The sequence below is a fragment of the Leptonychotes weddellii genome, chromosome 1 (genome assembly GCF_054177405.1).
Source record: "Leptonychotes weddellii isolate Sample4059 chromosome 1, ASM5417740v2, whole genome shotgun sequence".
NCBI classification, from domain to species: domain Eukaryota; kingdom Metazoa; phylum Chordata; class Mammalia; order Carnivora; family Phocidae; genus Leptonychotes; species Leptonychotes weddellii.
In genome coordinates, this window is record NC_138369.1 from 164,014,099 (window position 1) to 164,030,358 (window position 16,260).

A 16,260-nucleotide genomic window follows, 5' to 3' on the forward strand; every position below is an offset into this window, starting at 1 on the left:
TCTTTTTCTTAGCTTCTTTATTCTCCATCATTTTGTCTTCTATATCATTAATTCTCTCTTCTGTCTCATTTATCCTTCATTAGAGTCTCCATTTTTTTATTGCATTTCATTAATAGCCTTTTTGATTTTGACTTGATTATATTTAGTTCTTTTATTTCTCCAGAAAGGGATCCTCTAGTGTCTTATATGCTTTTTTAAAGTCCAGCTAGTATTTTTATAATCATTTTGAACTCTAGTTCTGACATCTTACTTATATCCATACTGATTAGGTCCCTGGCAGTCAGTACTGCCTTTTGTTCTCTTTTCTGAGGTGAGTTTTCCCATCTCGTCATTCTGTCCAGAGAAGAATAGTTGAATGAGAGAACACAATACTAAAATGGCAACAACGACACCAGAGAAATATACACTAAACAAATCAGAAGAGACCCGAAAGTGAAACAAAAATACAAAATAAAAAGAGAGAGAGAAAGAATATAATCAGACAGGTGAACAGAACAGAGCAATACAGTGGATTTTGTGTGTATTTTGGTCTGTTTTTTGAAAACTAGATCCCACAATTGTAAAGAAAGAAAAACTTATGTATGTACAAAAATAAAATTAAATGCAATGAAAGGATAGAACGTAACTGTATGAATGAAAATTAAAAGACAAAAGAAAAATTTTTAGAAAGAGAATATAGTCAGGTGAACAAAAAAGAGCAATACAGTGGATTTTATGTGTATTTTGGTCTGTTTGTTAAAAGAAACCCTACATCCCAAAATTGTAAAAAAAGAAAAACATATATATACAAAAATAAAATCAAATAGATTGAAAGGATAGAATGTAACTGTAAAAATGAAAATTAAAAAAGACTTAAAAAAAGAGTTGATAAAATAAGAAATTGGTTGTAAAAAGAAAGAGAAAAAAATAAAATTGAAAGACTAAAGAATCTTGAGCAAAAAAACACAAATTCTATATACTATTTTCCCCTCGTGCTGGAGATTTGCAGTTCTGTGTAACTGGTAAACTTGGTCTTAGCTGGATGTTCTTGCTTATCTTCTGGGAGAGGGCCTGTTGTGCTGATTCTCCAGTGTCTTTGCCTCTGGCTGAATTGCACTGCCCTTGCCAGGGGGCCAGGCTAAGTAAGTGGCTCCGGATTGCTTTATGAGGCTTTTGTTTCCTGAAGGCTTTCCACACCACTTTAGAGGATGAGAATGAAAGTGGTGGCCTCCCAGTCTCCAGCTCCAGAGCCAAAAGGTCGAGCCCCCCAGTCCCCAGTGTGCCCTCAGGGAAAGGCAGTCAATCACTTCTGTCTCTCTGGTCTCTGCACTCTGTGCTTACCCAGCCTGTGACCGAGTGTTTCTATCTTAGGCACATGACCCGATTTCGAGTCTCCAAACCCTACAGCCTCCTGAGGCTTATACCCGTGCTGCTCCTCCCGGGGGGATGGAGGGGGATCTTGCGGAGGTTCTGCTGCTTGCTGGGCCCTGCTTGGGGGGAGCAGTCATCTGACCCTGCCGTGGTTTGTGCTTTATGGCAACCCCAAGCTGAAAGCCCACTCCTAGGCTTGCTGATTGCAGCTGGCTTCCCCACTCGGATGCCTGGGAACTCTGCTGCTCTCAGGCACCACTGGTCTTCCTGTGACCCTGAGGATCTTGAGACTACATGTCCCACCTGTGATTCTGCTCTGCTTTGCCACCTGAGTGCTTTTCAGGCAGGGACATCCCTTACTGGAGCAGACTTCTAAAAGTTCCAAATTTGTGCTCAGCTGCTATATCACTTTCTTGTAGCAGCTGATGGAGGCTCCCTCCGCCTGTGGTTTCTCTTCCCATATATTGACTCGGATTTACTTCTCTGCACCTCCTACCTTGCAGAAAGTGGTCGCTTTTTTACTTGTCAAGTTGCAGCTATTATTTTCTTGTATCTTTGGTTGAGTTTGCAGGTGTTCAGAATGATTTGATAGCTATCTAGCTAAATTCTTGGGACCAGACAAAACTAAGGTTTCCTACTGCTTCGCCGCCATCTTGGCAAAAAAACCAAAAATTGTAATTGGCTTGTTTAAATAAATTTCATGGCTGACTATGTAATGAAACCCTATACTCCAGGATAAACAACAACTGTGCCTGGTCCCTTTGGTAAGAAGTTTGTTTTGTTAGAGGATCTTACCCACAGGAGCGGAGTGGAGAGGCAAATGAAGATAGGCCATTTAAAAAAAAAAAATGATTCATTTATTTATTTGAGAGAGAGAGAGCAAGAGCAAGTTCTTGGGGTGGGGAGGGGCAGAAAGAGAGGGAGAGAGAAAACCTTAGCAGACTTCCACACTGAGTGCAGAGCCTAACATGGGGCTCAGTACCAGACCCCAAGATCATGACTCAAGCTGAAACCAAGAGTCAGATGCTGAACCGACTGTGCCACCCAGGTGCCCTGAAGTTAGGCCATTTGAGATTCTCCCAATGTCACAAGTGTCAAGACAGCATATAATATTGGATCTTAATTTTATGCCTTATTATACTACACATGACAACGTGGAATAGCAAGTAAAAGAATTTGATAGGCAATCACAATCAGAAGTAGTGAAGAATCCAGCTGAGTGCCCATCCATATACGTGTAAAGATGAATAGTCATGCACTTATGGCTATATCATTATTAAAAGAGTTGAGCCAAATTCTAACCCCCTGATATATTAAGATTTTTCTTTCTGCAGCATAACAAGCTAGCATCAGTATAATTGTACAAGGCTTGCCCAAAGAAAATACACTACCCAAATTCCAACTGCAACTATTTTATTTTCAGTAGATTGTTCTGGATGGGTTGTGGTGAGAAGTTATTTGTGTGGCTATAATTGATTTTACATTGAAATTTCTGCTCTTTTGTTAAAATAATAAATTATTTGTTTAGAATAGGATAGTTGGTAAGATTTCATTAGCCAAATAAATGAAATGAATTTACAGTCCAACTGCATTTCCCTCCTGATATATTGAATGGCCAGGTCTTTCTGGGTAGCCTGCATACCAGCCCAGCTATATAGCTCTACAATCACTTGGTTAGTAATTAGGTGTTTATCAGATTCTTGCTGAAAAGGCATGAGACAGTTATCTGACACAATTATCTCTGAAAATTGAATCCTCCATTTCTGGTCCTGCTGAGGACATTCACAGGAACACTGAGTGGTTGAAAGCTAAATGCCTTTCAAAAACCCTTGCCTTCTAGAATGTATGCAACACAATTGCCAGTCACAGAATTTTCCTCCATCTTTCATGCATAGCCTTTTGTGGGTGAATCTTTTTGTTACAAGTCTTTGTGCATGTTGACATATTAAAATTACCTTCGACTTGCTCTTCTGCTACTTTGTGTTTTTTACTATAGCATTACTAATAGCCAGTCTGAAATTTAATGTTTGCTCCTTTTGTCCCTTCTCCACCACTATATCTTCATAAACTAATCCAACACAAGTGAAGACAATTGCTCAGATTAACTAGGCTATATGTGCATTTGCGGTAATGATATTTCTAGAGCTATTTGCTCTTAAGCAATCTAAAAATTTGCAGCTCATTTAAGTATGAATGTGTAATCTACTCTTAGCTTGGAAATTAATATCAAGCTTTAATATGAATAGTTGTAAAGAACACAGTTATTTAGGCACTTAAAAAGTCAAACCCGAAGTAATAGATTTTAATTTAAATGTCACATCCATTTAAAAATGATGCTGTGACTCATCTCCCAATAGAATTGAACCAATTTTAGGATTCCATACACATTCAAGGCAGTGTATTTGAAATTAACTTGTTTAGAAAATAAAAGCAAATAACAAAAACGAGTACATTTTGCTCTGGTTATTATGGTAAGCATAATGTTTCTGTAAGTGTTTTCTGCCTTTAACCACCATGATTCCTTGCCTAATGTAATGGCAGTCTTCATAGATAGATGGATTTCATGAATATGATAGCTTTGTGTTTGTATTTCCAACTTCTCTGTAAGTACATTAGTTTAGGTGCATATCATTGTGTTCGTATTACCGTGTTCATTCATCTATCCATTAATTCCACAATTATTTAGTGTTTGCTAAATGGCAGACTTCGCCATGATGCTAGAATTGTAGACTATTGCAATGGTGACCTATGCAGCCTCGTGATCTTCAGACTTGCTTGCTCCATGCCCGTGAGTTACAGAGTTTTTATCCTAGAAACCACATTTGTACCATTCTTGCTTCTGCTTAAATGTCTTTTTGCACACAGAGCTCTTTACATCCTGGCTTTGTTCTCTATTTTCAGCTTCCTCTCCAAGCACAGCTTCACACATACATGTCACCTGAAATCCCACCCAAATAAAATCATTTATTGTTCTTTAAACACACAGACTCCTTCCTCCATGCCTCAGCACAGCTGGTACTTTTGTTTTGAATTCTGTTCCTCTCCAGTTTTAAACTCTTTTGGCTCGATCAACAACTACCATTCCTTCAAGATCCATTGAAATGTTCGCTTCTGTGGTGAACATTTTCCAGTTTGCCAGAAGCCTAATTGCTTCAATCTCATAGAACAGTACTCTATTAAATAAACTCTGTGATAGAAATGATCATCCTACATGTAACTTATCTGGGTCTGTTTCCCCTGCCATAATACAAGCTCTTTCTGGGCGAAGACTGTGTGGTATTCATTTTGGAATCTTAGGATGGCACATAATAGGTTCTCAAAGAAATATTATTAAATAAATGAAGTATAGGTACAGGGGCATGGTCATTTTAATATGCTTTTTGGTATATTTTTGCTTTGTTTTGTCTTTAGAAAAGGTATTCTAATAGTGGCATCATATTCCATTAAATACATTTTTTTAAACCTTATTAGATATTTGTATTTATTGGCATTGAATAGTAGCACAGCTTGGGTTGTTCACTTTTAATTTGCGGAATGGCTGGCTTTAATTTAAGTCTTGGTCTCTAAAGTGAAAAAATGAGTCACCAGGCATTCCTTTTCAATTAGATTAAACAGAGAGAAGAGAATGATCATGGCAGCACTCTCTGAAAGGTGAGGATGTTCAGAAGATAACTAACCTCACTCGCTATACGACTGGTTTGTTGTTACTTCCAGGAACTGCCACCAGAACATGCTTGCTAAATCAACTGTTCAGGTTCTCTTATTTTCTCTCATTCTTGTGCTTTCTCTCTTTTTCTCCTCTACCCTTCTGCATTTCTCCCTGTCAGTGTAAGTGTCAAGCCAGACTAGCTTCATATCTAACTTTTCTTTGACCAAACCACTGCCCAGACAACTTCCTCTAATTTCTGTTATCATGCTAAGATAAATCTGACTTATCGGAGGCAACACTTATTTTTAGAATAGCGAGGCCGTTGATGTTTATTTCCACCTTATGTTACTTGAAAGATGATATTTTCCAGAAAAATATGTCTGCAACTGGATTCACTTTTAGCTAGGATGACCAAACATCATGTGTCCCACTAATTTTCATCAGAATGATGAAATGAAAAATATGATTGAAGGTCAAGTGGGCACAGAATTCATCTGACACAGAGCTAATGTGAGCAGAGCATCTTGAAAACTGCTTTTGTTTGAAAATTGCTTTCTTTTTGTCTTTGTGTACATGAGTATACTTTTAAGGAATCATCTTTGTGAATTTGAACATTGATTTTGAAGAATGCCTGATGTAGACAGTTTTCTTTTTAGCTACAAAATAAAAAGGAAAAAATTCTGGTGAAATTTTCTTTATATTAAATCTTTACATTCTATCTACATCTTTACATGCAACATTTCTTTACATTAAATTATCTTTTAAATTTCCTTATTCTTAACATAATTCTGCTAATATATGAACACAATCTTTTTTTTAAGCAAGTCTGAAAGTTAGGTTGCCTGAAGCAACCCTATAATTAAAGAGAAAGAAGATAAAAAAATCTCCATTTTGCTGTCTTTACCTTCGCCTTTATGTTAGCAATACTAATGAACTTCACTATGTTTAGGGTGAAAAATTGATTTGAACCTTTCTTCAGTTACTGCTGTGCTTTTTTTCTCCCTCCCCCCTTAAGGATTTGTGCAGTTTAATTTGGCATTGATTCTTTAATGATTATGGTAACTATAGTAGAGAGACTGGTGTTTATCTTCATCATGCCCTGTAGATAGCACATTACATTTATTTTTATTCATAACTGCATTTCGATCATTTAGATAAGATACTCTGGCCAGTGGTTGACAACCACCTTACTGTCTTTATTGATTTTATATTTTAATCTTGAAATGCATATATGAATTCTTGCAATTCACTGTGTTCAAATATCTAATTCAAAAGTCATGCTAGTGTTGCTTTAAACCAGTGATGAAATGCCAACTTCAATATGCTGAAAGGAGACCAAACATTAAGTAGAACTTATGGTGATTGCTAATTTGACTGTCTTCATGCTGCTCATAGTACTTTATTTGAAGATGTCGATCAGTATTTTGTGTATGCCATGTGCAATGTTTTAAGAACTATTGAATACTTCAGATTCTCATTTTGTAGCAATAAAATAATTATTTGTCCTTTCTTTCTGATGATTCTCCTAAAACTGTAACTTAGTAATGTTCTTAGAACACCTCTCTGCTAGTTGATATTTTTGATGTTTTTCTTTTCTTTTCTTTTTTTAAGATTTTATTTATTTGAGAGAGAGAGAGAGAGAAAACAAGTGGGGGGGGAGGGGCAGAGGGGGAGGGAGAGAGAGAGAAGCAGACTCCCAGTTGAGCAGGGAGCCCCATGCAGGGCTTGATCCCCGGACCCGGAGATTATGACCTGAGCTGAAGGCAGTTGCTTAACCGACTGAGCCACCCAGGCATCCCAATGTTTTTCTTTTAAATAATCTTCAGTTTCATCACTATGTCTTTAAACACCCTAATGAGTGAAATGTATAAAACAATCAGACGTTTAATATTTTGGAAGTTTTTAGGAATATAGCAGATCCTTAAATTTTGGCAAATTGCTTACTGTCTTAGGGCTGCTATCACAAAATGCCTTAGACTAGGTGGATTGTAAACAACAGAAATTTATTTCTCATAGTTTTGGAGGTTGGGAAGTTCAACATCAAGTCCCTGGCAGATCTGGTGTTTGATGAGGGCCGATTCTTGGCTCACAGACAGCAGGCTTCCCTTCTCCCCATGACTATCTGGGCTCTTTTATAAGGGAACTAATCTCATTCATGAAGACTCCATCCTCATGACCTAATCACCTCCCAGAGGCCCCATCTCCTAAAATCATCATATTGGGGATGTGATGATTAAGTTTCAACATATAAATTTTGAGCAGACAGAAACATTGTCCATGGCATTTTTTGAATTTAGTATAGGTTGAAGAGTAAGAATTCTAAAATGTTGTATGTCTCAGATTACTTTATCTTTTGACTATTAATTCATGGTAACATATCTGTCTATATGGTCCTAATAGATGGACTATGTTAAGTAAATTGACTAAATAAATTAAAAAAAAAAAAATGTTTCTTTGACTCTTTGTCCTGACTTGGTAACGTATTTCAGTTCATTTTGGATACAAATTAGAGAGTCTCAAATCCTCTCATTCTTTATATACAGCCTGAGGTTTATCACCATGTCCTGAGTTTTCTCATGGTATATTTAAAATGGTGTATTTCCTGGAAATGTAATGAGAATTAATTAGTCTTTGTGAAATGAGTGGAGGCATAATTGGATATAGGGTCTGTGATCTATCCAAATAAAACTGAAGTGTGAATAGTAATATAGCTCTGCCTATATATCCAGGAGCTTCAAGAAATTAGGTGACAAACCACTGAAAATCTTGCTAATTCCCTTACTTCCTCTATTCCTGATTAACTCTGCCCTGTTTTTCAGGTTTGTCTTTATCTTGCCTTCACTCCTTTATTTTCTAATCATGGATTTTATTCTCAGTATTGATTTCAAATTCATTTTCCTAGAGTCTTTTACTTATAATTTCTTTTCTTTCCTCTTTTTTCTTTACAAAATCCATGTATATAAATGAAGTCAGAAAGTTAATAATGACACTTTAAACCTAGGATATTAATAATTCGGGGTTTAGGATAATGTAGACATTTGGCTAAATATACAGTATCTACATCCTCCTAAGAGTGATGGGTTCCCTAAGTATATGAGAAGGCAAAGGTATTATAAATGAATTATAAGGCAAGTGTCTGTGTATAAATGTTTTAATCTATTTAGCCCTAAACCCTAAATGTGCTTTAAGTGCTCTGCTTTTTGTTTATTTGTTTGTTTCAAGTTTTTATTTAAATTCTAGTTGGTTAACATATAGGGTGATGTTGGTTTCAGGAGTAGAATTTAGTGATATGTCACTTTCAGCATATTACACCCAATGCTCATCACAACAAGTGCCCTCCTTAATACCCATCACTCATTTAAGTGCCCTGCTTGTATATGTAGTGTGCTATTTTCAAATAATACTTTTTATAAGAGATGTGACATTAACTTAAGAATTTGGTAATAATTTGTCCAGTTTAACTTGTCTATATAAAAGGATTAAATCAGCATTTTTAGAAGGTATTATATACCTTTTATTATTATTTCAAATTTAAAGCACCCCTAACTAAACAGAAGCCATAATAAATTCTTAATAGGGTTCCCTACAGACTTATATATGTATTATTATTCTAGAGAACTCTAAAGTAAAAGTAAATTAGCGAGTCATTTATAAAAATTACACACACACACATTTCTTTTTTTTTTTTTTTTTAAGATTTTATTCATTTTTTGACAGAGAGAGGCACAGTGAGAGAGGGAACACAAGCGGGGGAGTGAGAGAGGGAGAAGCAGACTTCCCACGGAGCAAGGAGCCCGATGCGGGGCTCGATCCCAGGACCCCAGTATCATGACCTGAGCCGAAGGCAGACGCCCAATGACTGAGCCACCCAGGTGCCCCACACACATTTCTTATTAAGCTTTCCATTTACTAGATGGATATTTTGAAAATAGCACACATTTCTTTTTTCTTTGTTCTTTTTCTTTTTTTTTCTTTTTCTTTTTTGGCTTCTAGTGTCATATGCTTCGCCAAATTCTATTGCCTTTCCTTTGCAGTGTCTTAATATTTATACCTTCTTTTTATCCCCCTAAGTAGACTTTATAGAGGATCCTGTTCACCACACATATGAGAATATACTAATAATCCTCTACATGGTTCTTTTGTCTTGATTCACTTTCATTCCCAAGTTATATAGTTGTTAACCTAGTTTTATCTTCCCATATAAGTTGATAAGAAAAAAGTTGTTGTTAGGAAAAAAACCTTGAATCACACTGTTGATAAGAAAAAAACCTTGAATTAGCCTTGTATTCAGGACTTTGCAATTCTTTGATGTTTTGATTTCGTGGAAAGAAAAATAGTAGAGTTGATTTCAATTCACTTATATGTGCTAACTACATATATTCATGCAGACAAGTCTCGTGAAGGTTCTGAACTCATAATGTCATATGGAAGATAATGATTTATGTATTATTTTCCTGATATAATTAAATCTGATGGGCTAATAAATAAACTGTGAAGTGCTGCATATAGATTATGTCTTATTTTTATTTTTTATTTCATATCTTCTGTTGTAGCAACACTTATCTGCACAATGGTTGTCTCCCCTCACTCTCTTTCCTGGTTTCTGCAGTTGTGTGATTTCAACACACCCTGTAAAGCCTAGGCCACCCCAGTCCCCTCCCCACCTTCAGCTTCTTCCATGGCCAACTTCATCCTTTGTGTCTTTGTCACTAATATAAAATAAATTATCTACTGCTCTAACATTAAGAGTATAGATTTGTTTCATATCTCTATGAATCTCCACTGCCTGGCACAGAGCTCTCCATATATTAACTGTGCAAAAATGTTTATTAACTATTTTTTTTAAGATTTTATTTATTTATTTGCTAGAGAGAGAGAGTATGGGCGAGAGAAAGTGAGCTAGAGTACAAGCAGGGGGAGCTGCAGGCAGAGGGAGAAGCAGGCTCCCCACTGAGCAAGGAGCCCAATGCAGGACTCAATCCCAGGACCCTGAGATCATGACCTGAGCCGAAGGCAGCCACTTAACCGACTGAGCCACCCAGGCGTCCCAACTATTTATTTATAGCTCTCTCACCAAACCTAATTTTGCATTCTTAATTCTTTTTTAAAGTTCCAAAATTTTCCGAAGACTCTTTTGAGTAGAGACCTTTAATTTTCATGATTGATTTTCCTTTAGGTGTTCTAGGGGGATAGTGTCATTTGAGTAGACCAAACTTCAGTTTATCTCATTTGTAAAGAGGGAGAGTATTTCCTTACTGTGTGTAGTTTGCTGACTGATTCTTCTATTATATGCAGAATTCAAAAGGAGTCTGGCCTTTCCTGGTCTTTGATCTCACAAGGACAGCCAGGTTTGGGGCTCACTTATTACCCACAGACCACTGTTGTTTCTTTTATCTAAGAGTAGGACAAAGAAAATCAACAGTTCCTGGTGTTGTTGTTTTGGGGAACATTTCCAGCTGTTCTAACTTTTGACTCATTGGGTGACAATCAGTTAAGCAGAAGCTGAATACGATGAAAAGGTTGAGAAGATGAGACTCCAAAAACTATTTTGATTTCCCAGAGCACTTTTTGTTTTCAACTGAAAAGGAAAACGAAGAGAGTAGTGTAACTTAAAGAAGAACAAATTTTGGTTAGTAACAAGAAAAGCTTTGGTAAATATAGTTTCTGTCCTAAATATGAGAGAGAGAGAGAGAAAGAGAGAGCGAGCTACCTATGCTGAGGAGTTTCAGAAGAGACTGAAATATACTCATTGTGATACACTGATATGCTTAGGGAATGTTTGTGTTCTCTTAAGTAATCCAAAATGTATGCCTAAAGAAGTATGTTTTACTTTGTTGAACCATGCATTTACTTAAATTAATTTCTTATAGGACTTTTCTGCTTTCCAAGAAATTTCATAGTAATTAGTAGAACAAATTAAAACTATCTTTAAGGCAATCCTCCTCCTAAGAGCAGGCAGGCAATGCATTTATTTTTATTTGAAAATGTACACCAGCAACACATATTCATGCACAGCATATGCATATAACATTTTACCTTTTAACACCAAGGCACCTGTGAAAGAATCAATATCATCATGGGGGTGGACATTACATAGCTCTATATGTTTGTTAAATTTAAACCTATGCTGTAAATGGGTTCATTTTATCATATATAAATTTAACTTAATAAAGTTCATTAAACTAAATCAAAACCCCTACTGTCTTATAAGTTAAACCTAAAACAGACACTATTCAAATGTGAAGCAACATGTAAATACAAATCAAAGATTGGTTCCATCTTCATCCTGGAGGAACCTCATTGGATGCTATTTGAAGTTTGGAGTCATGGTGTTATTAATATTAATAGATATCAGGTGATGAAACACACTATTCTAGACACTCCATGCGTATTATCTCACCTGATGATGTAACTATTATTATTATTCACATTTTATATTTGAGAAAGATGAGATTAAGAAAGCTTAAATTTTTTTGCCTAAAGTCAAACAACATGAGTGGTAGAGTTGAGATCCATACCCAAGAATTTAGTATTACCATCTATGCTTCTAGAATAGTACACTGTGTTACTTCCATAGATTTATCATTCCCAACAAAATTATAAATATATATATATATTTTAAGATTTATTTATTTATTTGAAAGAGAGAGAGAAAGCACAATCCTATTAACATAACTGGCAGAAGTTCAACCAATTATAATAAATATTTATACCTCCAGGGTTATTTTGTTATGTTTATTGCATTGATTTTATTTTATTTATTTTTTTTTTTTTTAAGATTTTTTAATTTATTTATTCATGAGAGACAGAGAGAGAGAGAGGCAGAGGGAGAAGCAGGCTCCTAAGGAGCAGAGAGCCCGATGCGGGACTCGATCCCAGGACCCTGGGATCATGACCTGAGCCGAAGGCAGACGCTTAACCATCTGAGCCACCCAGCCCTGATTTTATTTTATTTTTAAAGGCTATTTTTTAAAGATTTATTTATTTGAGAGAGAGAGAGAGTGAGCACATCAGTGGGGGAAGGGGCAGAAGGAGAGAATCTCAAGCAGACTCCCCATTGAGCACTGTGCCGGACACTGGGCTCAGTCTCACAACCCATGAGATCATGACCTGAGCTGAAATCACAAGTTGGAGGCTTAACTGACTGAGCCCCTTAGGTGCCCCTGTTGCATTGATTTTAAAAGAAGAATGCACATGTTTTATGTGGGCTTTTATTTTCGATGGCTAGTGGCAGCAAATAAGGTATATGTAATTATTAATGAAATGGTTAGAATATAAGCAACCACAGATATGAACATCTCAGTTTCAATAAATATACTTTAAAGTATCATTTAACTAATATAATGATTCTAAATTGTCAAATAATAAGCAAATCATAAACAACCTCTAGGTTCAAACATGCTTTTATTTACATCAAAAGCTGAGGCCAAACTACTATAGGGAATAGTTTACTATAGTTTTCTATAAAACTATAAGGAATATGGATCTAGAGTTTATCTCAAAACAGGGACTCTGATGTCTAGTGCACATAATAATCAAATGTTAGAGAAAGGAGGAAGATGGGAATATCCCTAGGCAAGCAGAATCCAAGATGACAGGGTATCTGTTACATCAAAACCCAGTCAAGCAGAAATTACTAGGATGCAGTTTATTTATACATTTTCTCTGGAAGAACTGATCATCTCTACACCACTGAGAAATGTGACTATAAGCCAAAACACCAAGGGATAACTGAGAAGAAGCCTCTGGACAAACTAACAATCGCAGAGTTTGGATTGAAGAGTGGAACTGTTCATCTACGTTTGTGATTATCTGAAATCTAAGCTACTTTCTACTCTCGTTTGACACTTAAAACAGATAATACATGGAACATAATGGGGGTATGTGATGTCATTTATGAGTAGGGTACCAGGGTAAGGAGAGTTACAAAGGCATTAGCTCCAGTCAAGGAAAATGGGTAACAAACATGAGCCTACAATAGCCAAGAATATTTCTTTGCAGGCAAGGTTCTAGCCCAGACAGGAGGGGCTTGCAGAATTCTTAAAGAGAAGAAATAATCCTCAAATATCTTAAGTAAGTTCAGTGATTGTAGTGTCTGGCAGGAGGATTAGGAGGCTCTGCTAAAGGAAAACTTGGCAATTAACTGTACAGTGATAAGAAATTAAGGACAGCTCAGCTCACCTAGACAAATTGATGGTGGCTTTGTGGGGGTAAACCTACAGACTCAAGTAGGTCACCCTTTTTTCAAGTTGTCATTCTGAGTGTCACAAGATGTGTGCTAGAACTTTCTTTTTCTTTAGGGACACATTACATTTTCTTTGTGCTAGATTTATTTATGTAGTTTTGACTAAGTGAGTACATGTCTTTCTATGTCCTAGCTCCTAAATGTAATGTTAAGTCCTGCAAAGTGTTCTTGTGTAATGTCACCTGCCCCCGACCCCAACACCAGCCATTGGTTTCATTTCCTTTCCCAGGGTCCTTTGTGAACATTTATTATAAGTTTCTGTACTGTGGTTATGGCCTCCAGGCTAACTTTCTTCATAATTACTTTATTCCTTCACATTCCTACCAGAGTTATCTTCTCAATAATTTGAGTCATATTATTATCTATCACTAAACTCGACAGTGATTCCTCATTGCCTGTCTTTATCTTTCCAGTTTTCTATCATACTGTATTCTGGCAAACTCTACCATCAGCCAAATAACTCTCTTACAGTTCCTTAAATATATCAATGTATTATTGGAATACACCACATACACACACACACACACACACGCATATATATATATATTTCCTTTGAATATTTGGTTATTTTGTTCTCTCATTTTGAAAAGTATTTTCTGTTTATCAAATACTATCTCATATCACAAATGCCATGTCTTTAGTGTAAGTTTGGTCAGTTCTCCCAAGCAAAACTGATCTGTCTTCCTCCTGAATTCCTGTAGTTTTATTCTGCCATCTGTTAAAGTCATCATCTACAAGGCACTTTTATATTTCTTGGGTCCATCATGACTGATAACAGAGTGCTTTGTTCAGAATAGAACATCTACAAAAGTTTTTTTTTAATGTGTTTATAAATTGATGTCATTAAAGTGGCCTCAAATTGTTTGTATACCTGAATAAAGAGAAACTATTTAGTTTTGTCTTCTGCTGTATCTTCAAAGTAGCATCGTGACTTGCTGATTATAAGCTGTTTGTAAATATTTGCTTAGTGAATGAGAAAGTTTTCTGGACCCCAGAGTTTTCTGGACCTGATGAGAGTGTTCCAACTAAATTGGTGAGAAGACAAAAACATGTATCTGGTATTGCCTAAATGCTAGAGAAAACCAATGAATTATTTGCTAATTATATCTGATTGAAAATGCATTTTCAAAATTAATAAATACTGTATTTGTTCAAAATGTATATCCTAAAATATATTCAGTGTAAGTTGTATTTAACTACTTACATATTTTATCATTTTGAAAAATGATATTTCAAATGCATTTAAACTATAATTTTTCACAAAATATTTTTAGTACTACCTTTTTCTCAACATAGCTAACCATTAAAAAATAATTTGCTATTTGTTTTTTTCTTCCAGATAAAACCTATCTGTCACTGGCTGGGTGTAATGCAAGGAAGGGACAAAGATGAAATGGAAACATGTTCCTTTTTTGGTCATAATATCACTCCTCAGCTTGTCCAAAGATCACCTGTTCCAGGCCCAGGTTATTGCAGGTAAGTGCCAAGCATCTGTTTTATCAAATCATGACCAGTATACTTTCTTTGCTTTAAATTCATTTTTCATTGTGTGTCTTATAAATCAAACTTGTTCATTTGCTTTCAAATGTGTAAGTCTGTGTGAATGGTTTCTTAAGTATGTGTGCTGATATGTTTCAGGGATCAAATATTCTTGAATACAGAGCACTTTATTAATTCCCTAGAGAAAGTGAGAAAATTGACAAAAATATTCACTGTTACTGAAACATGTGAAGAGTTACTAGATTAACTTGGTGAATTAGAGTGGTGGAAGAAGAATAATTATAGTTGAGAAGAAATGTGTAACACAAAAAGAAAAAGCAGTTACAAATGCATGTTAGTACCATAGAAAAGGGCCATCAAAAAAAGTGGAGTATTTAAACCTGAAACTCCTTTAGAGGAGTGACATGTTAATTAACAGGCTGAACAGTGTCAGAGTAAAAATGCAACATGCTGCCATAGTTACTGTTGTTTCCAGTGAAGTTAGAACTGGTGTCCTTGAAGTCGTAATTTTATTAATGGCGCTAGAATAACATTGCTGTAAAAAGCTTTACTCAAACTCTTTTATAGGAAATTAACTAAACCCAATGCTATGGTACAGGAAAATTGAAAAATATATTGATACACTAATGAAAATATAATGTCAACTTTCCTCTTAGATAAAGCTATGGGAATGAATTGTAGTTAATTTGGATAGGTTTAATTTATCATCATAATTTAGGCAAGTTATTCATAAAAGAATGGCAGATGGTGTTGCATTAAATTAAACCTTGAAGTTTGGGTTTTATTTATTTTACTGTTTTATTTATTTTAATATTTGGCACCAATGTGTAATTTATCATTTGTATCCACACACAAATCAGAATTTTCAAATAATCTAGGGGCTTGACTTTTTCTCCCTTGCTAGGTTAAAACGGGTACCTGGCAGATAAGGGAGTTGTGAATAAACAAATGGAATTATATCTGTTAAAAACATTTCCATAGGGTGAAAGTATACAGAAAATTTAGTCTGTTGTAGCAAAGTACATTTAGCTACTTTGTACTTAATACACTACTGAAATTACTAAAAGTTTTTATTTTTAACCTGTTTCTAAATTCCCTTCTCTTTCCACAATTCTGTTGAGTATTGCTTAAAATTAGTGAATGAACCAAATATCAAAGATTGGCAATATGAAAAATGTGCATTTTTAAAGTACGTGAAAAATGCAAATTAAGTACAAAATAATTCATCATTTTTCAAATTGTCAGGCAGGGTAAAGAGGGTATTTGTATGAAAATGTTTTGAAAACCATGACTGTAGATACATACAGATATAGATTATAGCTTAGATATAGTTATCCTTAAACTGTCTGGCCAGCCAGTGACTATTATAGGTCAACAAATTTAATCCATGATCTAGTTATCAAGCAGGTAATCAAATCTCAAAATGATCACGTGTCGTTTGCATCATCTTTACCTAGATATCTGGAAGAAGGAATGCATGCATTATTGTGTATGGTGGGAAGGAGTAAGGTTTATG

General features: G+C 35.5%; 1 protein-coding gene across 1 annotated transcript in view; it reads left to right on the forward strand.

Annotated features, from left to right (window-relative positions):
• The window catches only part of ROBO1 (roundabout guidance receptor 1), a 1,116,478-nt gene that overhangs the window by 140,495 nt on the left and 959,723 nt on the right, over positions 1 to 16,260 (forward strand). The window contains exon 2 of the mRNA XM_081798712.1: positions 14,584 to 14,720. Coding sequence (XP_081654838.1) covers positions 14,633 to 14,720 — 88 coding nt within the window. The 5' untranslated portion in view covers positions 14,584 to 14,632. The remainder of the gene's footprint in view (positions 1 to 14,583; positions 14,721 to 16,260) is intronic.